This window comes from Panthera onca, chromosome A2 (assembly GCF_046562875.1).
Source record: "Panthera onca isolate mPanOnc1 chromosome A2, mPanOnc1 haplotype 2, whole genome shotgun sequence".
Classification (NCBI taxonomy): Eukaryota; Metazoa; Chordata; class Mammalia; order Carnivora; family Felidae; genus Panthera; species Panthera onca.
Window position 1 is genome coordinate 22,313,074 of NC_138340.1, and position 24,998 is coordinate 22,338,071.

General features: G+C 48.1%; 2 protein-coding genes and 1 long non-coding RNA gene across 26 annotated transcripts in view; 2 read left to right on the top strand and 1 right to left on the bottom strand.

The window, feature by feature from the left end:
• CACNA1D (calcium voltage-gated channel subunit alpha1 D) overlaps positions 1–5,453 on the top strand; it is a 302,816-nt gene extending 297,363 nt beyond the window's left edge. For all 17 annotated transcript variants that reach the window (XM_078442943.2, XM_060631293.3, XM_078442944.2 and 14 more), the window contains 3 exons: positions 619–740; positions 2,286–2,606; positions 3,091–5,453. In XM_078442943.2, the coding sequence (XP_078299069.2) occupies positions 619–740; positions 2,286–2,606; positions 3,091–3,384 (737 nt within the window). In that variant the 3' untranslated portion in view covers positions 3,385–5,453. The remainder of the gene's footprint in view (positions 1–618; positions 741–2,285; positions 2,607–3,090) is intronic.
• Positions 5,454–6,118: 665 nt separating this feature from the next.
• The window catches only part of CHDH (choline dehydrogenase), a 39,635-nt gene continuing 20,755 nt past the window's right edge, over positions 6,119–24,998 (bottom strand). For 2 of the 3 annotated variants that reach the window (XM_078442949.2, XM_078442947.2), the window contains 7 exons: positions 14,983–15,741; positions 14,231–14,382; positions 13,231–13,360; positions 12,130–12,264; positions 10,757–10,899; positions 10,162–10,264; positions 6,119–9,439 (listed from right to left, as the gene is read on the bottom strand). In XM_078442949.2, the coding sequence (XP_078299075.1) occupies positions 9,021–9,439; positions 10,162–10,264; positions 10,757–10,899; positions 12,130–12,264; positions 13,231–13,360; positions 14,231–14,382; positions 14,983–15,685 (1,785 nt within the window). In that variant the 5' untranslated portion in view covers positions 15,686–15,741 and the 3' untranslated portion in view covers positions 6,119–9,020. The remainder of the gene's footprint in view (positions 9,440–10,161; positions 10,265–10,756; positions 10,900–12,129; positions 12,265–13,230; positions 13,361–14,230; positions 14,383–14,982; positions 15,742–24,998) is intronic. The other variant, XM_078442948.2, reaches the window with a different exon arrangement.
• LOC144615706 (uncharacterized) lies at positions 7,270–13,681 on the top strand. 6 transcript variants are annotated; one of them, XR_013554191.2, is made up of 4 exons: positions 7,270–7,359; positions 7,476–8,207; positions 10,534–10,759; positions 13,191–13,681. It is a non-coding gene; the product is annotated as an uncharacterized LOC144615706 (long non-coding RNA). The 6 variants fall into 6 exon arrangements; XR_013554192.2 differs by having other exon boundaries at positions 13,194–13,681; XR_013554194.2 differs by lacking the exon at positions 13,191–13,681 and adding an exon at positions 12,409–13,184.

Consider the following 24,998-nt stretch of genomic DNA (forward strand, 5'->3'; position numbering starts at 1 on the left):
TAAAGTGGGCATTAATAGGACAACCATGTTCTTTATCCTTAGAGGTGTTCTTTTCTGTTTTTGTCTTCAGTGCTAGAGAAGCTGGGTCTTTCCCAACAAAAGAATTTGCTTCGTATCTGGCTGAGCTGGTAGCAGGTCACCCCCCCCCCCCCCCCTCTTAAAGCAGATAGAAGCACGGGAGCGCCAGCGAGAGGCCACGTCCCCCAGAGACACTTAGGATGTCTGCAGGGTGAGAAGGGGGTCAGTCAGCAAGCAGCCGTAGGATTCTAGAATGACCTTGTTGTTCTTGGCCTGAAACAATGTATCCACAGGGCCGGGGCTTCGAATCAGAACAGCCGCACTCCGCACTCCGGAGCCTTTAGCTCTGCCCCGTGAGAACAGGCACTGCATTCACAAGAAACCAGCTTGAACTTGTTAAAAACGTCCCTCGGCTGGGCAGCTTCTTCATCCTCCCTCCCAAAGTTCTGAGGCCTCCCTACCTGATGCTTTTCCTCAGACCTGTCTCTTGCTTCCTCTTGGGCTCTCTGCTGAATGTCCAGCGGGCCACCCTCAACCCCAGGGCCCCGGGGTCCCGACAGAGCGCTCGATTCACAAGTGCTGCTGTGCTTCACTTCTCAGCCCACCGGAGATCCTCCTTCAACTTCGAGTGTCTGCGCCGGCAGAGCAGCCAGGAAGAGGCCCCGCCGCCCCCCGCCTTCCCCCACCGCACAGCCCTGCCCCTGCACCTGATGCAGCAGCAGGTGAGCTGGCCCACCTGGCCTGGACATCACAGGCCCGATGGGCACCCTGCATGGGACCCACCCTCAGGACACCCCCTTCTCTCTGACTGCCAGCAGCAGGAGGGTCAGAGAGAACCTTCACGTGCACTAGGGTTCAATCCTGTAGCAACCCTGTCAAGTAGGTACGATCGTGAACCCATTTCACAGATGAGCAAATGTCAGGGACAGGGTAGGTGGCTTGCCTGAGCTCACACAGGGGGTGTGTGACCAAGTTGGCATTTGAATCCAAGGCTGCCAGCTTCCGAAGCTGGGCTCTCGGCCTTGGTGCACGCTGCCTTCTGTCCTGGGTGCTGGAGATGGGATCTGGTACAACCCCTGACCCAGGGAGTGGCGACCGTTTGCCTGATCCTGAACAATTAGTGCGGCCCTTTATTTGTTCTGAGACATTGTTCTTTCATTAAAACACGTCTCTAGAGCCCTCTGCGGGCAGGGCCCTGTGGCCCCAAGGGGGCGGGGTGAGCCCCCGGCCCGGACTACGAGGGGCATGTGGTTCAGGGAGGAGGACCGTCCACAGTTAGGTGGTTGGACAGGAGGGGGCCCAGGGTCTGAAGGGAGGGTGGGGGTGCAGCCCACTCACCAGGGCTTTGCCTCAAGGACAAGAATATGGTACTTTTTCTTCCTGAAAAGAGCGCATCGGAGATGCCGTCCACCATGTATGTGTGTCGCGGGGGGAGGCATGCAGGGAGCACCCAGTCCGTACATGTGCAGAGAGCCAGCTCGCCCTACATGAGCACACGAACACTAGCTTCCACTACAGGTCTCTGCCAACTTTTTACTCTTCTGCCTTCGGTTTTTATATTAATTTTTAATCATGTCCTACTTTATTGTGAAAGGACAGAGTTTGGGCAGGCCCAGCCATCAAATGCCATGAACCAAGTAGGCACAGAAGTCTACATGAGCACATGTGTGAAAATGCCCTTCCCTCTGCCGTCCCGTCCCAATGAGGGCCTGGTCCGTGTCTGCCCTGCCTCCCTCGGGTGGCCATGGCTTCCAGTGGGCCACAGGACTGTGCTGTTCACAAGACCGGGCATCCGGGGCCCTCTGTGCAGAGGGAGCATCAGGATGCATCTGCTGTGGTGCAGCTGCAGGTGGGAGGAGCAGACCCTGTGCCAGCTGCTGTGAGGACTTGCATTAGAGAAAGGGAGCTGTGCTCCTTCCCAGGGCTGGGAACTGCTCGTTTGCCCCGAATGGACTTCATATTTAAACGTAGAGTGATCTGGCTGGTATGTTCACATGCCACAGGGCCAGTGTCTTCCCTAATTCTCCACTGCTCAGCAGCAATTTCGTGAATTAGTGGCTGATTCCTACTTGGGAACGGTCATAGGCAGCGCATTTGGGGAAACACAAAATGGTCTGCTAGAAAGCCGGATTTTACTGCCCATGTCCTTTTAAAGTCATTGTCCGAGGCTGCCTTTGCCCAGCTTTTGTGCCTCCTGCTTGGTCTGCGTGCGGCCTGCGGCCTGCACCTGAGGACCTCTGGCCTTCCCACCTCCCCTCTCCCCTCAGATCATGGCAGTTGCGGGCCTGGATTCCAGTAAAGCCCAGAAGTACTCGCCGAGCCACTCAACCCGGTCATGGGCCACCCCTCCGGCGACTCCTCCGTACCGGGACTGGACACCGTGCTATGCACCCCTGATCCAGGTGGAGAGGCCAGATGCCCTGGACCAGGTCAACGGCAGCCTGCCGTCCCTGCACCGAAGCTCCTGGTACACGGACGAGCCGGGCATCTCGTACCGAACTTTCACACCAGCCAGCCTGACTGTCCCCAGCAGCTTCCGCAACAAAAACAGTGACAAGCAGAGGAGCGCAGACAGCTTGGTGGAAGCAGTGAGTATGGCCCCCAGAGCGTGCCACAGATGGGCAGGCTCCGCCCGGCGGAGGGGGGACCCGCTGGAGCAGCGGTGGTTGTGAGGGTGGGAGGCCCCAGAGCCCAGCTGTGTCGCTTTTTGTCCGATATTGCCCACTGCTCCAAAGCAAAGATGGGACGGACAGCACCAATATACAAATACCACCACTGCCAGTTCTCATGAAGGAGCTGTACCTAGGATTGCACGTGCTGTACCTGCAAATATTGCCAGCTTCTCCTGAAATCTTTTTCCGCAATGGGGCTTGTTCTTGTTGGGCCATATGTAGTGTTTGAAGTCTGTGATGTTTTCAAAGCCATTGACATTGAGCTATCACGTGTGAGGTCTAACGAACATAAAATCATGTCCTGCAGTTAGGGCTTGAGGTGGCTCCTTTGTCATTCCCCGCCCCACCCCCACCCCCAAAGCCTTGTAACACATTCACGCGATGCATTTGTCCCATACAGGTCCTGATATCCGAAGGTTTAGGACGGTATGCAAGGGACCCAAAATTTGTATCGGCCACAAAACACGAAATCGCCGATGCCTGTGACCTAACCATCGACGAGATGGAGAGTGCAGCCAGCAACCTGCTCAACGGGACTGTACATCCCCGGGCCAACGGGGGTGTGGGCCCCGTGTCACACCGGCAGGACTATGAGCTCCAGGACTTCGGGCCAGGCTACAGCGATGAAGAGCCCGACCCTGGAAGGGATGAGGAAGACCTGGCAGATGAAATGATATGCATCACCACCCTGTAGCCCCCAGGGAGGGGCAGACTGGCTCTGGCCTCAGGTGGGGCGCCAGAGGGCCAGGGAAAAAGTGCCTCGTAGTTAGGAAAGTTTAGGCACTAGTGTGGAGTCCATATTCAATTAGACTTTTGTACAAGTGATGTCATGCCTCAAGGAAGCCATAAACCTGGTAGGGAACAGCCGCGCACGTGTGCCCGGCTCCAGCTGTCGGAAGCAGCAGGTCCAGCCCTCTTGGGGAGGACCGGCGAGGAGGTCGGACAAGCCCAGCCCACTTGTCCAGAGTGCCCCCCCAGGCGCTCACCCGCGCCCACCCACCTGCTGGCATGGTGGGGAAGGTTAAAGGTGATGACGATCACCACACCTGTGTCATTACCTCAGCCATCGGTCTAGCATATCAGACATTCACTGGGCCCAGCATATCCATTTTTAAACCCTCTTCCCCCAGATACACTGCTTCCTGGTTTCTGTTTAGCTGTTCTGAAATACAGTGTGTAAATCAGGACCTACCTACCAGCCGTCATCCTGAGAGGGGAGCAGGACCTTATCCACGAGGTTTTCTGTTATGTGACCCCAGTTTACAAGAGAGAGCGTCACTCAGTTGGTTTCTGACTGTCAGGTTAAGGGCAACTGTAAACTGGAATAATCATGCACTCGCAACCAGGTAAACTTAGATACGCTAGTTTGTTTAAAAATTATAGATTTACTGTACATGACTTGTAATATACTATAATTTGTATTTGTAAAGAGATGGTCTATATTTTGTAATTATTGTACCGTATTTGAACTGCAGCAATATCTATGGGTCCTAATAATGGTAGTTCCCCACCGAAATCTAGAAATTATTAGCATTTTTACTTGGGCTGTACAGAAGTAGAAGAAATAGAGCCAATTCTCCTTTATTCAGTGAAAAATCTTTTGGGGATGACATTTTAAGTTCGAAAGAACTTGACACTACAGAGATTTTTCTAAAATATTTTGAGTTACTATAAATCTACCTTAACCCAAGATACACCAGATGACGATTTACAGTCTTGGCTTTGGGCAAGAGTGCTAGGATTTGATAGTGGACCTCTGGTCCACCGTGGGTTGCAACTTTTATTCTACTGACCCTTCGACAAGTTCATTACAGTAGGTCGAGCTGGTTACTCTGACCTTGTGGCGTTCACAGTGGTGGTTTCCTCAGCTGCCCCCACAAGGCATTTTTGAAGTTCCTCTGCCCTTCCTTGCTCCCTGGGGATGGCTACTGTGCTTGTCTTAAATAAGGAGTTGGGGCGGGGGGGGGGGGGGGGGGGTAATGGGGAGGGGGGAGGCAAAGCGATGATCTGTGGGATGAGAACGTCAGAGGTGTCCACAAATCATATTGTTGCCTTTTTACAAAACATTGCTGTACTGTGTGTTCTCTCCGAGGGCTTTTATATGCAACTGAATGAGGGCTGAAGTTTTCATTAGAACGTACTCACACCCCGATTGTACTTCCTGATGAAAACCCACTTTTGGACCATTAGACCCACCCAGGCTTCCTTTTCTTTTCAAAGAATTACGCCGTTTGTCAACTTTCCTTGGCAGGGATTCCCTGCAGTCAAAAATACAGGTAGCAGTTTTTGGTTCAAAATTTTTAAATATCACCTACATGACCTGTTAATGTTTTGGGTTTTTGTTTCGTTTTGTTTTATAAATAACAACACTTTGTTATGAAGACCTTACAAACCTCTTCTTAAGACATTCTTACTCCAGATCCAGGCAAAAACACTTCCAGGTTTGTAAATGACTATTTCCTGACATAATTTTTTTTATTAAAATGCAAAATGTTCTTCAGAACAAAACTGTGTAAGAATTTTGTGTTAGGGAGCTCTCCTTGCAAAGACCTGGAGCTGGGCAGGCACTCTGGCGAGGGCGGTTCTGTAACTGCATAACTTTGTGTTACCCTCATGGCTCCCTCCTTAATGCAGAAGGTAACACCAGCTGCCGAGAGCAGTTTCTCCTTAAAGGGCTAACCCACTGTCCCCATCGTCTCCGCTGGGCATTACTACGACTTAGCAGCAGCCCAAACTGCCCTCCCAGGATGGGGTTTTTTGGTGCAGGCCACAATCTTTTCCAGTCAGTAAAAACTAGCATTTTTATAAGCTGTACTGCTCTTAACAGGTCTGCTTTAAGCCTGGTTCAATCTCCTATCAACCATTAAGTTGTTCTTTGTAAAAAAAAAAAAAAAAAAAAAAAAAACAAAACTGAAGTTGTAGAGGATGTATTTTTTTCCTTTGCTTTAGAAAGTTTTAAGATTAAATGTCTCTCCTTTTTGGGCCCCCTCCCACCCCCTAAAAAATAGTACATTTGGTTTCTCATGTTTTTCTTAATATCACAAATATGTCAGCTTGGATTTAACTACCAATGAGCAGGATCCTCATTAAGCATTCTCTCTGGTTTCTATCCTGGCAGCCTGGCCAGACGGGGCTTTCTAGCTCTGGGAGTCTGCCCAAGCCTGGGAAGCCTCTTGGTACACAGGGCACACAGCATGGGCTTTACCTACCTCACTGCTGACCCCACGCTTATGAAAGGAACCAGGGCAGTTTATTTCACATTATTTTTTATGGTCTTTAGTGTCTTTGCCAACTGCCTGTTATCCTACAAAGGTTTCCGCTGATATGATGGGTGTTGGTTTGTTCTGAACACTGGTCAGCAACAGACCTATCGTCTGGCACAGAGCTCCAGCTCCTACCAGACTCAAAAACAGACACCAGCTGGGCTCTCATTGTTGACAAAGTTTTTATTTCTCCAAAATAGTATTCTTTCCTTCCTGGGGGCTTCAGAGGGCAGAATAGGAGAATGGGGAGCAGGCCTGGGGCCCTTGCCTCCAACATGGGAGCACCAGCGAGAGTGGCCTTGCAGACACCCTGTGGGGATGGTGGCAGGAGAGAGGGAATGGGAGACAGCCTGGGTCTCAGAACAGGGCTGGTGGAGAAGGCATGTGTTTCCCTCTAGGTTTTAAGGGAAAAGGATGTAGATATTAGATCTGATGTTAAGTTGGTAGAAACAGGAAACAGCCTTTGTGGGGAGGAAAAGAGTTTGGCTGGAGAGGAGAAGCTATCTGATTTTATGGAAATGAGGATTCCTACAGTTGCCCCGGAAGCAGAGAGGCTGCACGTCTGGAAGCCAGGATCCGGCTTCCAGGACCTGCCATTCCTGGTCATGCTGCTGGTGAGCTGCTCCAGTTTCCGTGCCGTCTGTCCTCCGTTCTACCAGGAAGAACCTTCTGCTGACGCGGCAGCTTGAACGCAGTCTTCTTCAAAGGGGTCCATGCCCGGAGCCCATTCAGGTATATACACAGCTTCCTGTTACACTTTTTCAACCGTTTTTTGAAAAGTACATTCTTCTGTTTAGGTATCATGGGTGCTTTGCCAAGGGGCTTCAAAAAGATTCTCTCAGGGCTGAGTGCTGGCCTGGTCTCTGGGGGCCCCCAAGGGATGCCTGACTGTAGCTCAGCCTCCCTAACCCGATAGGCACTTTTCTCCCCTCTCTGGCTTCCCCAGCCAACAGCCCTCTTTCTGAGGCTGAAGGTTCCCTCATGGCAATGGAACCTTGAGATGGCCTATTATGACACGGGCCACTATTCCACTCCGCCAGACGGCTGCACGCTCCCCTGTCCTGGCTGGAGCGAGGAGCCACTTCAAAGCACACTATTCCATCTTGTGGCTGAACCCCGACAACACAGTGTTTCGCCTTGACTTCTGTGGGGCCTGGATACAGAACACTCGCGGTCCACTCTATTTCTGCATCTGGCTACACTGTATGATCATATGGGATGAGGCTCGGTGACCGAGAGTGGGAGAGGGGCCTAGATGTAATCCAGCCGTGCAAGATCACGTACCTCCTCTCACCTCTGCTTATCTTACAATACAGACACAGGAGGCAAAGCAGCCACTGCTCCAGAGACTGAGACCACCACAGAATAGAATGGCTGTGTCACCTGGCTTACCCGCACTAGACAAGGTCAGCACAGTCACAGGCAGGCCTGGACCCCTCCACCTACCCAACTTGTCACTCATTGGCCCTCAGAGCAGTGAGATTGGCAGCTGCCCTCCTCTGATCTTCCTTCACCCCTGCAGGCGGCTCCCAGGCCCTGAGGCTGACAGTTGTGGACCACGGATGCGGGGGCACACGGGGACTTCCCTAGAAGAAATCAATCTCTTGGCAGATTTAGAACCTCCCTTGGGACAGAAAATGCAGCAAGATACAGGTAAGAGTAAACCAGAGCCACTTAAAATTTTTAAAGGAAGGAGAGGTGTCATGGTTTTCTTCTCTCCATCTTTCTGGAAGGTCTGTCTCACAAACACAAGTTGTGGCTGTCTGGCCTCCATGACACCTCGATCCACTCTGACCCTGGGGGGAAGCCTGTAACGCCCCCATTTTCTTCCCCTCCCTGTTCTGTGTCTAGCACAGCAGCTTTCCATGGAACAATCCTTTTCTCCCCTGCTGTGGGAAGTGGCCTTGGAGATCTTTAGAAAGATCCATCCAAAACACATTTATTTCCATTACCCTGTGAGAGCAGTCTGGCTAAGGCATCTCCATTCAAAAAGAAGTTACTGGATTACATTATTGGATTATAGGAAGTTTAAAGATCAAAGAACTATTTTAAATGCTTCTTGTATCTGCTCTCCGCCCCCCTCCCCCCCCACCCAACTCAAATCTTTGCCAACTTATTTTTTCTTTCACTCAGTTGTACTTTTACAGGATCGGGTACCTAGTTTGACTTGACAACTTTTTCCATCAGCCTCAGCTCCATCCCAGTCAGGTCCTGTGGATGTCCGCAGAATACGAATTAGCCGGCTTTGTCCGCTGTGAGTCACTTCCCCAGGCTGATGGGAAAGGGTCCTCTTGGGCCAGCTGCTTTGGCATGGAGCAGTGGTCTGGTCTGTGGGGTCTGCTCTGGATTTCTAGGTTTCCCTGGTAACAGGAAAATCTTTTAAAATGCTAAATCATGAAACCTATGGTAGAGAAGAGACTCTCCAGAAGCTTCTTTAGATCAAGGTCCAGAAATCTTCCCATTGGGCTGTGTTTAGTAAGAACCAGAGCACTGGCGAGGTGGGCCCTCAGAGTGGCCCAACTGGGAGTGAGATCGGGAAGCACGGGGGAAGACTGTGTTTCTCCCAGCAGGCAGCTTGCCCTCCAAACAGGGACACCGGAGGCTTACGCACAGGCCTCAGCTACAGCGTGCAGCCTGAGGCGGGGGATGCCCCCACCCTGAGAACGCAGTGTGGTCTAGCCACCACCTAGCTTCTGGGCACAGCACCCTGCTCTTAGAGCGACTCGCCTTAAGAGGGAGGCCTGAGAGGGAACCACTTCCCTCAAGTCTGACCAGAACCTGGACTATTAAGACAAGGCCATGGCAGAAGTTAACCATCATCTTCCTTTGGCCTGTCCCTTGGTCCCCTCTGCTGCCCCTTCAGGAGGCAGGGGGAGGGGCCCACAGGAAAATGCTGGGGAAAAGAAACCTGCTTTGCCGCCCTGATACTGGTCTCCCATCCTAAGAGATTAACCCATTCTCAGCCACTGAATCCTAACATTCTAGACAGTTTCAGGAAAGGACACTGAAGGCAGGGACTCTGCTGACCCTCTTGGCTTGTCAGGAGGCTTCTCAGGCAGTGACTGCCTCAGCGCTGGGTGGCCAGACTTCCGGGCTTATAGACAGGGACGTCCTTGTCCTGGAGTGCAGGCTGCCCCTTGATGATGTCAGCTGCTTTCTCTGCGATCATGATGGTGGGGGCGTTAAGGTTGCCGCTGACCACACTGGGCATGATGGAGGCATCAACCACCCTGAGGTTTTCCACTCCAAGCACCCTGGTCTGTGGGTCCACCACGGCAGTGGGGTCAGAGGGCTGGCCCATCTTACAGGTGCACGAGGGGTGGTAGGCGCTGTCCGCTTTCGCCCGCACGAAGGCATCTATCTCTTTATCTGACTGCACGTGGCTTCCTGGCTGGAGCTCTTTCCCTCGGAATGGTTCTAGGGCTTTCTGAGCAAAAATTTCTCTGGTCAGCTTCACACATTGTCGGAAGTCCTTAATGTCGGCTTCTGTTGATGAGAAGAAATAGGTGAGGTGATTCCTTTTACCATGCTGGCTCTGCCAACGGATTCTGAGCACAGAGAGGCTCAGTAAGCTGCCCCAGGGGACACAGTTCAGGGACATGGAGCCACCAGATTGCCTGTCACCTACTCAGAGTCAGTTAGACTGCAACCAAGCAGCATCCCACGAAGGCAAACAGCACCCTAGGTGGACACAGCCTGCCCCGGGGGCCCTAGGTTTAACTTGGAGGTGAGACTGTACACCCTGCCTCCGGCAGTGTGGCTGTGAGCACACTACGGGTCATTATCGAGCAAGACCTGCCCAATGGGGAGTGCTCGGTTTTGCTGCATGCAAAGAGGCAGGCCCAGGAATGTAATCTGCTTCTGGACGAAACTCAGAGTAACGAGCAACAGTCTCCGTGAGCCCCAGTGTACACAGCCAGATCTCCTTGCACCTTCTGGTAGATTGTTCTGAAAGCTACAAATCTCTCCTGCTGTGTAAAAGGACATCCCAGGGTTACTTCAAGGGCCCCAGGGCACTACCTAGCAGCATGTGCCAAGTTTATAGCCTAGAATTGGGGCGGGGGTGATGTGTCTCAGAAAATGTGGTCCAGGAGTAGGATTCAGAGACAAATGTAAACCCCATGAAGGCATTCATTCATTCATTCATTCATTGAACAAATGACTCGGCAAGCCCAGGCCCGGGGGAAACAGAGGGGTTGGAGAATTACCTGTTGACAAGTAGTTGGGTTGAATCACCGGGTGGTCCCGGGGGTTGGCACTTCTCAGTTTGAGCCAGCCCACACTCGTGCCCCGCATGGTCCCCACATGCACCTAGAAGAACCAGAGGAAGCTGTGACCTCCTTCAACCTTCTGAGTCAGTAGCTTAGGCCCTGGGGTTTCCTGTGGGCTGAGACTCCACATCCAAAGGCAATTAAGAGCAGACACATTTTAGTATTTGTTTGCATCTTACCCCCTTCCCCGCTTCCACAAGTGATCACCTTGCTGAATCACTGCTGCTTCCTGGCTTTATACCTGATGTCTTAAACTTCCAGGGGCTAGAAATCCCAGGGCCGTTGGCCTCATTTGTCTATTTCTGGCAGTCTAGATCCCTAGAGCATCTGCCCTCAGCTGGGCGCAGGTCTCCGCTTTCCACGTACCACACACACTGCCTCATGAAGACTCCAGACTCCTCCTCTCCCCTCCGACCCACTGAGCAGCTGGGGGGCAGTGCACAGGCTCCTGGGCCTCACCCCACCCCCACCCGAGGGCCCTGCTGCAGTGAGCAGAGCGCTGCTTGATGACAAGATGAAGCTGTCTGCTCACCTGGTAAGCTTCCTGCTGGGTGGGGACCCGTCCGTGGTCGATCACTTGGGATGGCAGGAAATGGAACTGGATGTCCGGGTGAGGGACCCCAGGCTGGCTCCGGATGAATCCGCCTGTTTCCAGATGGGCTGTGGCTCCATCCCCTGAGGATCAGAAGAGTGGATCAGGGCATGGCAGGCTGCCCCCCACCCTCACCCCTCCTGGCCTCTGTTCTGTTGCCTGGACCCATGTGCTCAACTCTGGCATCTCTCCCTCAGGTGGGCTCACCCAACACCACAGGTTTTAACATCAGCTACATGCCAAGGGCCTTTCGGCTTTGCCACGCCCCCCTCCCCCCCCCCCCCCCCCCCCCCCGGCGTCCTCCACCACAGACCCAACTGTGAGGCCTGATGTGGCCCGGTATCCTGAACTTTCCCACCCCAGGCTCTACCCCTGACAGGCTGTTCTTTCATACAAGGCCTAAGTCAGACATTCGAGCTGTCCCTGCCTCCTCCTCTTCTTCTTCGTCGCCCACCATCTGACCCTCAGAAAGCCTCACTGACTTCAGCTCCAAAATCTACTGGGATCCATCTACTTGGCAATACCCCCCCACCCCCTCCCTCAGCCCAGGCTGAGACCCCCTCCTCACTGGCAGCTCCAGTGGACTCCTTGCTGGTGTCCCGGCCTACCCTCATGATGGAGTCTCTTCCATCGCACCCCTGCTTTCTCAACATGCTGCAGTCTCTCTGGCCCAACAGACTTGTTCTTCGAACACCAGATGCCTAGACCTAGGGCCTTTGTACATACTCTCCCTAGCTCTCAGATATACTGTGTCACCATTCTCTACTTTATTAACACCCTGATCTTAAAACTTAAGCATGTTTACGTGGTTTCTTTCCACCGACCCCACCAAAGTGTAAGCTCCTCAAGGGAACCTGCCTTATTGGCACAGCACACAGTACGTGGCAGGTGTAGGAGAAACACATGCTGAATACGATTTCAAAGCACCACTTCCTACCCCGGGGACTGCTCTGGGACTCCGAAAACAAACTGAAACTGCTGAGAAATGGATGCTGAGGGTGCTTTTTCTCCAGGCTCCTTGGACCCCAGAGGGTGTCCAGCATGAGGCCATCCCTGGCTATCTGTAAGGAAGAGTGGCACCCAGGTTCGGGAGTCTCACCCTGGACAGGCCCTGGGCCACCTCATCTGGTCCTCACAACAGCCTTCCAGGCAGGACTATGTATCCCCATCATGCAGATAGGAAAGCTGAGGCAAATGGTATAGCTAAGTTCTGAACAAGTGACTTGAAGCCAGAGCCCTTGCTCAGCACCTTAGGGAGGAGGCTGTGCTGCCCACAGACCAGTTCTACTATGGTCCCAGACCAGGACACCCACCTGTGAACTTCCAGAGCCACTCTAGACCAATCCGGACTTTCCTCAAGGGCTTCTGTGCTGAATGGAGAGTGATGGGGAGGGTACATGCCTGCTGGACATATATCTCCAGGTGGTCTTGCAGGTTCTGGCCAACTCCTGAAATGGGAGGGAATGGTTAGGAAAGATGGCTTCCAAGAGGGGCTTATTAGCTGTACCTGGCCTCTCGACTTCCCCTGGTTTTGAAAACTTCCCCTAAACCTATCCACATACCTGCTGAGCCAGCTCCTGCTTATTCCTCAGGTTTCTGCTTAAAGGTCGCCTCCTGGGACGCCATCCCTACGCTCATTGCCAAGTCTAGTCCTCTCATGCTGCCCAAGCCACCTGCCCTTATCACTCACTCCCGGGGCAGTCCCTGTAACCATCCCGATGCCTTCCTGCCATGCAGCACCCTCCCTGAGGGTAGGGCCCAGGCATTCAGCAGGCACCACTAAGCTGTTGTCAGATGGACCGACGGCCCCACCTGCACCTCCAGAGAAGGAGGGAATCAGGGCTTGTCATGCTGGGCAGACACTGTCACAGGCCAGCACTTTCACAAACCTCTTCTGATAAAGCCTCAATACACAAAGGGTCATTTTGGGGGCAGTTTGGGTTATAAGAGAGACAAGAAGCCCTAATGGGCATTAAAGACAGTTTGTAAGATAAATTTTAGGCTTGGAATAATTGTCTTAACATGAAAAGCATGCTCTGAAACACCGAGTTGGCTTCTTTAATGTCAGGGCTGCTGCTGAGTCCTGAGGACAGAAAACACATAGGCCTGGACCCCTCTCACCCTTGGGCTGCCCTGGTGACATATCCGAGCCTGGCTCAGTGGGCTTTTCGGGTGGAAGCTCGCTGCTGGAGGGGCATCACTTCTGAGTGGGACAGTAGGGCCAGGAAAGGGGAAAAACAACACAAAGACTGGGGTGCCTGGGATAGGGCTGTCCAGTGAGGCTCGTGGGAAGAATGTGGCCGTTCTGAGGAAAGCTGACTGCTGCCCCCTCCCCAGCTCCACGCTAATGCACTTCAATAAGCTGTTTTATTAGCAGAGGCCCCCTCTGAGGAGCAGCAGCAAAGGGAGCTCACCGGGAAGGTGGCACACCACCGGGATACCCAGTTTCCTGAGGTCGTCTGCGTTGCCAACACCCGAGAGCATGAGCAGCTGTGGAGAGTTGATGGCGCCCCCGCTCAGAATCACCTCCTTGCTGGCGTAAGCCTGGAAGAGGCAGAGGCACGCAGGTCACGCTTCCTGAAAAGCGAGACAAAACCCCGAGAGCGTGGCCTTGGTGTGATGTCCCCGAGTGGTGGGTGGGGATTCCGTTCCCAGGCCCCAGAGTAAGGAAGGGGATGCTCAGCGGGCCGCTCTATGAAGGGCGCTCCACACATGCAGCTCCCGGGTGCGACACTAAAGCGTGCTTCACATGCTGATACGTTCTGCAACAGTCACGCTGTAACGATGGTCTTAAAAACGGGACTGTAGAGCCCCAGACACTCCAACAAGCAGCTTCAATAAAGCAAGCAGTGAGTCAGATCTTCACATAGAGGCAGAATGATCCTGACACACTGCTAAGTGGAGAACAGCATAGTGCTGGGGGCACCCGGGTGGCTCAGCCAGTTAGGCATCTGGCTCTTGATTTTGGCTCAGTTCATGGGATCAAGCCCTGCATTGGGTTCTGTGCTGACATAATGGAGCCTTCTTGGCATTCTCTCTCTCTCTCTCTCTCTCTCTGCCCCTTCCCCTGCTTGCACATTTTCTCTCAAAAATAAATGAATACATATTTTTAAAAAGTGTAGTGTTGAAATATGGATTATGATCACATTTGTGGTTTTTAAAGCCTTAGTACAAACCTATCAATTTCTCAAAAGGTATGGAAGGTTCTAGGAGCCTGCCCTGAGGTGGGGAGGGGCAGACAGAGGCTCACAGGAGCCACCATGGGCTCTCTGCAGGTGGCTGGACTGAGGGCTTCCTCACCTCTGAGACCCTGGGGATAAGAGACCAACTGCTACCCACACTAAGCATGACCACTAGGGTGACTGCTCATTCCCTTCCATCTCGACTGCGCCAGCCTGGAAGTAACTCACTCACCCGGTGGCTCTGGCCATTCTTGATGTACTCCACACCCACCGCACGTGTGCCTTCAAACAGTACCCTGTTCACAAACGTCTGGGCCTCGGCGGTGAGGTTGGGGCGGCTCAGTGCTGGGTGCAGGTACGCACAGGCTGTGCTCCAGCGCTTGCCTGGCAGACAGAGCAAGGCGATCAGGCACAGCCCCTGCCCCTTTGCCTGATGTGGGGGTGGGAGGGTGGGGCTGGGGCTGAAGAAAGATGGAATGTGCCTTTCCCCTGGCAGGACAAGCTCCTCCTGCAAAGTAGGGCTAAAACCGAGTCTCTGCAGGACTGAAATCCACATCCATCTGGGGTGGAAAAACACCCTCCACTCCCAACAGGATGACCAGGAGCACCTAATACAAGGGGGTAAGAACTCTATAGAGGCAGGCAAGGGCCCTGGGTCAACCCAGGCCCTGCCTCTGTCCTGCTGTGTGCAAGGCACTTCAGTGCTCTTTGCCTCAGTTTCCTCATCTGTAAGTCTCTTTGGTCAAAGAGCTGACTCTCCACAACAGAGGCCAGAGGCCTAAAGGATGCCCGAGAGTCTGTCTCCAAGTCATTTCTCACTGGCTACGAATTGTATTCTGTGGCCTGTAGGAGGCGTGAGACCTCCGTCATCTCAGCCTCTTACTAGCCCGTTTATTCTCACTGACCATGATGGGGGCAGGGGGATGGGGCTGTGATGGGCAAAAGGAGGAACCAGGGAGATGGGGGACGGGAGCCTTGTGCTACCTTGGTGGATGGTCATGTCCATCCATCCGAAGCCTTCTTGCTGGAAGCCGTTCATGTCCTCAGTGAGGGGGTAGCCAGCCTGCTGCGCCGCCTCCAGGAAGGCGCGGTGCAGCGCGTGGTTGGTCTTGCCCCGGGACACGTGTAGTGGCCCGTCGCCGCCGCGGTACCTGTTGGCACCCAGTTCGTGGCTCTGCGCCTTGCGGAAGTAGGGCAGGCAGTGCTCGTAGTCCCAGCCGGCCGCGCCTTCCCGCTGCCAGCGGTTGTAGTCCTCTGCGTGCCCGCGGATGTAGACCATGGCGTTGAGCGATGACGAGCCTCCCCAGACCCGGCCGCGCGGCCAGTACAGCATGCGGCCGTCGAGGCCTGGCTGCGGTTCCGTGTGGTAGCACCAGTTGTACCTGTCATCGCACAGGTTGGCCACGAGGGCCGCAGGCATGTGGATCTTCCACGAGAGCCGCTTGCTCCCAGCAAGCACGTCCTTGGGCCCGGCCTCCAGCAGCAGCACACGCCTGTCCGCGTCCTCGGTGAGCCGCCCGGCCAGCACACAGCCCGCCGAGCCCGCACCCACCACCACGTGACTGTACTCGTCCCCAGTCCCGGGGCCCGCGCTGGCCAGAGCACGGACGCTGGGGGGCCGCTGCCGCCCCAGGGCTCCCCATGCTCTCAGATGCCTTCTCCTCCAGCCTCGCAGGACACTCCACATGCTTCCAGCTGAAGTCCTCGTACATCCACCAAAAGGAGTGTGATGACTCACTGTTCCTAAAACAGGAAAAGAAGCTTTAAAATTTTTAACTTGACATGCACTTGCAGAATCAGCCCAAAGCTGGAGCAGCTGCATCAGCGCCGCAAAAGTCCCCCACAGGCTCACCAAGTGCCCACCTCAGGCTGGGTGAGGCAGGCCTGGCAGGCAAGTCCCTGTGCTGGGGAACTAGAAGGAGGGAGCAGAGGTTGACACAGGAGATCAGTACTGTGAGATCCCTGCCAGGGCTGACAAACACAGGGCTGGGAGCACAGGAGAGAGGCTCCTCTCTAAACTTGAGAAGAGGGGTGGTCCCCAGAAAGGCCTCTCTGTGACATGTGTGCCTGAACCTGGACCTGGCAGGTGTCTGTCTATCTGCTGGAATGCAGGGGAGGTAAGGGCTTTCTAGGCTTGCACTCATTGTTCGCCCACCTAAGGCAGTTGCTGAGACCCTACCAGGCACCATTTCATCTCTAGCAGTACCCAGAGAACAAGAATCTGCCCTCAAGACTGATGGGCTGGGCTAGGGAGACAGACAAGACTTCAGTAACTGAAGGAAGGGCAGAGTGAGGGGCTGGAGGCTGCAAAGCTCAAAGCCTCTGACCTGAGGGCCATGGGTGTCCTAGACGGCTTTCAGCAGATGATGGGGTCAGAGCTACAATCTTCAAAGTTCACTCTGTGGAGTGCTGGAGTTCAAATAACCAAATGCCAATAGTTTCTGGAGGGGCCTTTCCCAACAATGTGCAAATTAATCCCAACACACTTAGTGCACAGAGGTGAAAAAGAACCAGGATATCCCACTCTACTGACACAAGAACACCTGAGAGAGCCCCACCCGAGACCTGCCCAAGACTGACGCCACAAGAGAGCTAAAGAGCCTCAAAAAAACCCTCTTCCCCCCCTCCGCCCATGAGCCTGCCCCAAGTAACAACAGCAGCCTACCACTGGAGGCGGGCTAAGAGGTAAGAGTGTAGAGAAAGAGCCAGACCCCCGTTTACTCAGGCACAGGAGAAAGAAGCCCCAGGGCCTCCTGAAAGCCAGAACACCGAAGAGACTTCTAGCACTCCAGGCCCCATACTAGTAGGGGGTAGCAGTGCCCACCATTCAACTCCCAGCCGTGGCTCAACACTCCACACTGATGACCTGGTAGAATGAAGGCATGTTCTTTTCTAGGCATTAATACTATTTACCTAGGTCACTACTGTCCTGTTACACATAAGGTCCAGCATTTAACACAAATTTGAGAGACACAGATTAGGAGCAGGGGAAGACAGTGAAGGAGGAGGACCCTGAGCTCACCTCCTCCCACAGACACAGGAGGGCAACAAGTACACAGAATGCAGCTCACTCTGAAAACCACCTGAAGACTGGCAGACCAGCTATTCCACAGCTAATGACGTAAAGAGAAGGTCCTATCAAGAAGGGTGGGAGGGTCAGAGACATGGTCGGGAACCAAACCCCAGGCACACAGGCCACAAGTGGGGAGAATACCATCCCAGAGGAGGTCTGCTCCCTCCCTGAGTAGGTCCTCCCTGAGGAGCAAGGGGATCAAACCCCACACTGGGCATCCCCACCCTGGGGATGTGCCCCGGAAAGATGAGCCCCTATAATGTCTGGCTTTAAAAATCAGTAGGCTTAACTGTGGGAGAGCTGGAGGGCTATAGGAAACCAAGAGTCTGCTCTTAAAGGGCCAGTGCGCTACATCACTCTGTCTGAGACCCAACAGGAGAGCAGCAGTTTGAAAAGCACCTGGCTTAAATGTGAAGAAGATTTATTGACTAATTTTACCACGTTTGCTGAAAGGGCAGGGATCTGTAGGAGATTTCTCCAGAGATGGAAGTGCTGGTGACGCCATTTTTCTTGCCCTCCTTCAGCCTAGGTGGCTGGCTGCTTACAGGAGCCAGTTCTGATACTTCATCCACCTTGCTGGCATCACTCATCCCCCACCAGCATTCCCCTGTGGACCCACACCACCCAACCCACATGCCCCAGCAGGTGTCCCTCCAAAGTGGCTCCTGCCCCAGCACACCTGGAAGGCAGCCTCGGCCAGGACTGGCACCATTCCAAAGTGACACCTGCCCTGGGGAAGCAGACAGCCGGCACCACACACCAGCATGCCTGCAGCGGCTACAGCCAAGCCATTCAGCCAGCCACACCAGGGACCAGTCCTGCCCATCATTACACCACACAAGTTGTGGCCCAGTCGCAACAGGAGGGAGCAAGCAGCCCGCACAGGGACACTCCTTGAGTGCCTGGTTCTGGTGACTGCACTTCCGCACAAGGCCATTACTTTTAAGACCAGGAGACATACCTACCCTACCTAATGCACAGAAACAAACACAGAGTCAAACAGAATGAGGACACAGAGGAATATGTTCCAAACAGAAGATGATGACAGGGCCTCAGAAAAAGAACTAAGCAAAGTGGAGATCGGCAATCTACCTGCTGAAGAATCTAAAGTAATGGTGATAAGGATGCTCACTTGACTTGTGAGAAGAGTAGAGGAGCTCAGAGAGAACATCAACAAGGAGACAGAAAATATAAAAAGGAACAAATCAGAGTGGACTAAAAGTAACTGAACAATAGAGGAAATCAACAGCAGATTAGAGGATGCAGAGGAACAGCTTGGCAATCTGGAACACAGGGTAGGGGAAAGCACCCAAGGTGAACAGCAAAAAGAAAAAGAATTTTTAATGAGGACAGATGAAGGGACCTCTGAGACAACATCAAGTGTACTAACACTAACCTCTTCACATTAAAGAGATCCCAGAAAGAGAAGAGAAAAGAGAGAGAGAGAGAGAGAGAGAGAGAGAGAGAGAGAGAGAGAGAATGGGGAAGAAAACTTATTTTAAGAAATAAGAGCTGAAAATTTCCTTAGCCTGGGGATGAAAACAGACATCCAGGTTCAGGAAGCACAAAAATCCCCTAACACAATGGACCCAGGAGGTCTACACCAAGGCACATGATAATTAAAATGGCAGAAATTACAGAGAATCTTAAAAGCAGGAAGAGAAAAGCAAATAGCTACATAGAAGGAAAACCTCATTAGGGCTATCACCAGATTTTCAGCAGAAACTTTGCAAGAAGAAGAGAGGGATATAATATATTCAAAGTGCTGAAAGGAAAAAGCTTATAACCAAGAATACTTTATCTGGCAAAGTTATTGTTTAGAATTAAAGGGGAGATAGTTTTTCAGACAAACAAAAGTTGAAAATGTTCATCACCACTAAACCAACCTTACAAGAAATGTTAAAGGGATCTCTTTAAGAGGAAAAGAAAAGATCATAGTTAGAAGAAAATTATGAAAGGAAACATAAAAAGTAAAGTAAATTTCACTGGTAAATTCACCAGTAAATTTCACTGGCAAAAGCAAACATAGTAATAACATAATCACTTAAAAAGCTAGTATGAAGGTAAAAGACAAAAGTAGTAAAATCAATTATACCTACAAAAATTGGTTAAGGGATACACAAAAAGATATAAAAATATGATGTCATATACATTAAAACATGGAGGAGGAGAGTAAAAATGTAGTACTTTCAGAATATGTTCAAACTTAAATGACTGACTTAATATAGAGTGTTACATACAGAGGATGTCATATATGAGTCTTATAGTAACCACAAACCAAAAATGTGTAATAAGTACGCAAAAATAAAGACAAAGGAACCAAAGCGCAACACTAAAAAAAGTCACCAAATCAGAATGGAAGAGAGCAAGAAAGGAGTATAGAACAACTACAAAAAACAACCAGAAAACAATTTACAATATGGTAATAAGTATATACCTATCAATAATTACTTTAAATGTAAATGGATAAATGCTTCAATCAAAAGACACAGGATGACTGAATTAATACAAAAATAAGACCCATCTATATGCTGTCTATAAAAGACTTGCTTCAGACCTAAAGATACATAGACACAAGCAGATTCAAAGTGAAGAAGTGGAAAAAGATATTGGAAGCAAAAAAAACCAAAACAAAACAAAAAAAACAAAAAAAACCCCTCAGGTCATGATCTCACAGTCTGTGGGTTCAAGCCCTGCATCGGGCTCTGTGCCAAAAGTACAGAGATTGCTTGGGATTCTGTCTCCCTCTCTCTCTTCGCCCCTTGCCCCCTCACACCCTCTCTCTTTCTAAAATAAATAAACATTAAAATAAAGACTGTAACAAGAGATACATAATGATAAAGTGATCAATACAAGAGAATATAACAATTGTAAATATCTGCGCACCCAACATAGGAGGACCTAAACATATGAAACAAATATGAGCAGACTTACAGGGAGAAATTGATAGTAATACAATAATAGTAGAGGAGTTTAAAATCCCACTTCAAGACTAGATAGATCATCCATGCAAAAAAAATCAATAAGGAAACAGTAGTTTAGAATGGAAATTAAGACCAGATAGACTTAACAGATATATACAGAACATTCCATCCCAAAACAACAGAATATACATTCTTTTAAAGTGCACATGTAATGTTCTCCAAAATAGCTCTCATGTTAGGCCAAAATACAAGTTTCAATAAATTTTAAAAGCATGAAATCGTATCAAGCATCTTTTCCAACCACGATGGTATGAAACTAGAAATCAATTACTAGAAAAAAACGCAAACACACAGAAACTAAACAACATGCTACTAAACAACCAATAGGTCAATGAAGAAATAAAGGAGGAAATTTAAAAATATCTAGAGACAAATGAAAATGGAAACACAATGGTTCAAAATCTTTGGGACTTAGCAAAAGTAGTTCTAAGAGAGAAATTTATAATGATACAGTCAAGAAACAAACAAACAAAAATCTCAATCTAACTAGAAAAAGAAGAAAGCCCAAAGTCAGCAGAAGGAAGGAATTAATATCAGAGCAGAAATACATAGACTAAAAAAACACTATAGAAAAGATCAATGAAACTAAGAGCTGGTTCTTTGAAAAGATAAGCAAAATTGATAAACCTCTAGCCAGATTCATCAAGGAAAAAAAAGAAAACTCACGAAAAAGAGAAATTACAACCAACACCACAGAAATACAAAGGATTATGAGACAACTATGAAAAATTATACATCAACAAACTGAAAAACCTAGAAGTGGATAAATTTCTAGAAACATACAATTTTCCAAGACTGAATCAGGAATAAATAAAAAAATTGGAACAGACCAGGGGCACCTGGGTGGCTCAGTTGGTTAAGCGTCCTACTTCGGCTCAGGTTGTGATCTCTCAGTTTCTGAGTTCAAGCCCCGTGTTGGGCTCTGTGCTGACAGCTCAGAGCCTGGAGCTTGCTTCAGATTCTGTGTCTCCCAGTCTCTTGGCCCCTCCCATGCTCATGCTCTGTCTCTCTCTGTCTCTCATTAATAAATGTTAAAAATTTTTTAATAAAAAAAAAATTGGAACAGACCTACTAGTAGTAATGAAATTGAATCAGTAATGACAAAGATCTCAACAAACAAAAGTCCAGGACCAGATAGCTTCACAGGTGAACTGTATCAAACATTTGAATTAGCATTAATACCTATCCTTCTCAAACTATTCCAAAAAATAGAAGAGACAGGAATGCTTCCAAATTCATTCTATGAGGCCAGCATTACCCTGATACCAAAACCACACAAAGATACTACAAGAAAATTATAGACCAATATCCCTGATAAACAATGATGCAAAATTTCTCAACAAAATATTAGCAAACCCAATTATAAAACAATATATTAAAAGGATCATTCACCACAATCAATGGGATTTATTTCAGGGATGCAAGGGTGATTCAATATTTGCAAATCAATCAACCTGATACACCATATTAACAAATTGAAGAATAAAAATCATGCAATCCTCTCAATAAATACAGAAAAAAAAAATCACAAAATTCAACATCTATTCATGATAAAAACTATCAACAAAACGGGCAGAGAAGAAACATGTCTCAAAATAATAATGGCCATATATGACACACCCACAGCTAATTTCATAGTCAATGGTGAAAAGCTAAAAGCTTTCCCTCTAACATCAGGAATAAGACAAGGATGTCCACTCTCACCACATTCATTCAACATAGTACCATAAGCCCTAGCCACAGCAATCAGACAAGAAAAAGAAATAAAAGGCATCCAAATTAGTAAAGAAAAAGTAAAACTGTCACTCTTGGCAGATGGCATGATACTATAGATTAAAAAACAAAAACAAAAACACCTAAAGATTAAAAAAAAAAAAAAACTACTGGAACTAATAAATGAATTCAGTAAAGTTGCAGGATACAAAATTAATATACAGAACTCTGTTGAGTTTCTATACACTAATAATAAACTGGCAGAAAGAGAAAGAAAATAATCCCATTTACAATTGTATCAAAAAGAATAAAATACCTAAGAATAAATTTAACCAAGGAGATCAAAGACCTGTATTCTGAACTATAAGATATCAACGAATGAAATTGGAGATGACACAAATAAATGGAAAGATAGGTCTGAAGAATTAATATCATTAAAATGTCCATACTTGGGGCGCCTGGGTGGCTCAGTCGGTTAAGCATCCGACTTCAGCTCAGGTCACGATCTCACAGTCTGTGGGTTCGAGCCCCGCGTTGGGCTCTGGGCTGATGGCTCAGAGCCTGGAGCCTGTTTCTGATTCTGTGTCTCCCTCTCTCTCTGCCCCTCCCCCGTTCATGCTCTGTCTCTCTCTGTCTCAAAAATAAATAAACGTTAAAAAAAAATTAAAAAAAAAATAATAATGTCCATACTTCACCAAGCAATCTACAGATTCAGTGCAATCCCTATCAAAGTAACAATTGATTTTTCACAGAACTAGAACAAGTAGTCCTCAGATTTGTATGGAACCACAAAAGACCCTGAATAGCCAAAACATTCTTCAGAAAGAAGAACAAGGCTGGAGATATAATGCTCCCAGATTTCAAACTACACTACAAAGCCATAGTAATCAAAACAGTATGATACTGTCACAAAAACAGACACATAGATCAATGGAACAGAACAGAGAGCCCAGAAATAAACCTGTACTTACATGGTCAAATAATCTATCACAAAGAAGGCAAGAATACACAATAGGAAAAAGTCTCTTTTTGTTGGGCAAATGGGACAGCTATGTGCAAAAGAATGAAATTGGGCCACTTTCTTACACCATACACAAAAATAAACTCAAAATGGATTAAGGACCTAAATGTAACATCTAAAACCATAAGAATCAGAGAAGTAAACATAGATAGTAAATTCTGACATCTGCTTTAGCATTATTTTTCTGGATTGGTCTCTCCAGGCAAAGCAAACAAAAGAGAAAAGAAAAAAGAAAAACCTGGGATTACATCAAGTTAAAAAACTTTTGCACAGCAAAGGAAACCATCAACAAAATGAAAACACAAGATGTTTGAGAGAAGAATGAATGGATGGGAGAAAATATCTACAAAATGATTTATCTGATAAGGGGTAAATATCCAAAAAAGATAAAGAACTTGCACAACTCAACACCAGAAAAACAAATAATCTAATTTAAAAATGGGCAGAGGACCTGAATAGACCTATTTTTCCAAAGAAGACATACAGATGGTCAACAGACACATGAAAAGATGTTCAGCATTACAAATCATTACAGAAATATAAATCAAAACCACAATGAGAAATCGCCTCACACCAGCCAGAATGGCTAGTATCAAAAGGACAAGAAAAAACAAGTGTTGGCAAGGATGTGGAGAAAAGGGAACTCTCCTGTATTATTGGTAGGAATGTAAATTGGTGCAGCCACTATGGAAAATGTAGTTTCCTCAAATTATTAAAAACAGAAATACTATATGATCCAGTAATTCCACTTCTGGGTATTTACCCAGAGAAAACAAAAACACTAATTTAAAAAGATATATGCATCTCTGTTTATTGAGCATTATTCACAATAGTCAAGATATGAAAGCAACGTATGTGTCCTTGGATAGATGAATGAATAAAGAAAATGCGGTGTATTACACAATGGAATATTACTCAGCTATAAAAAATGAAATATTGCCATTGGCAACAACATGGAGGGATCTAGACGGTATAATGCTGAGTGAAATAAGTCACAGAAAGATAGATACCATATAATTTCATTAATATGTATAATTTAAGAAACAAATGAACAAAGAAAAAATGAGACAAAAAACCAAACTCCCCTTATTTTTTTATCTTTTCAGAATATAATTGACTGTCAAAAGCAAAGGTAGTAAAATATATAATAGGGTTTATAATATATGTAGCATTAAAATATATATAACAATAAAAGCACAAAGTATGGGATGGGGGAAATAGAAGTATACTTTTGTAAGGTTTTTATACCCTACATGAAGTGGTACAATATTATTTGAAGGTATACTGTGATAAGTGAAAGGTATATATCGTAAACCCTATCATAATCACTAAAAAGTAAATAAGAATTGCAGCTAATAAATCAATAGTGGAGATAAAATAATCTAAAATAATCAAGAGGTAAAAGAAACTTAAAAGAGATAGGACAAATAAAGAGCAAATAGTAAAATGTTAGATTTAAATCAAACCATATCAATAATTACATTAACTGTAAATAGTATAAACACTCTAATAAAAATGCAGAAATTGTCAGGTGGAATTTTTTAAAAGACTCAAGTATGTGCTGCCTACAGAAAAAAAAACACACCACTTTAAATACAAGGACACAGGTAATAAAAAAATGGAAAAATAGACGCACCACATAAACTGTATATAAAAACAGTCTACAAAAAAACAATTAGACTGAATATATTAATTTTAGACAATGTAGACTTCAGTACAAAGAATATTACCAAGGTTAGGAAGACATTTCAAGATGATAAAAGGGCTAATTTATCAAAGACAAAACAATTCTAAATGTGTATGTGCCTAATAGAGCTTCAAAATCATGAAGCCAAAATGACAGAACTGAAAGGAGAAATGAATAAATAAATACACAGTTACACCTGGAGACTTCAACACTCCCCCTCTCAGTAACAGATAAAACAACTAGGCAAAAAATCAGAATATAGAAAACTTGAACAACATTATGAACTACATTGACCTAATTAACACTTATTATTAAACACCCAAACAACAGCAGAATACATGTTCTTTGCAAATATACCTAAGAGAGACCTTGTTCTGGGCTATAATAAGAATCTCAACAAATGCAAAAGGACTGAAATGACACAAAGTATGTTGTCTGTCCACAAAATGATTTAGAAATTACATAGAGAGAGATAGATATCTATATGTATATCACCATAAGAAATTAAGCAACACTCTTCTA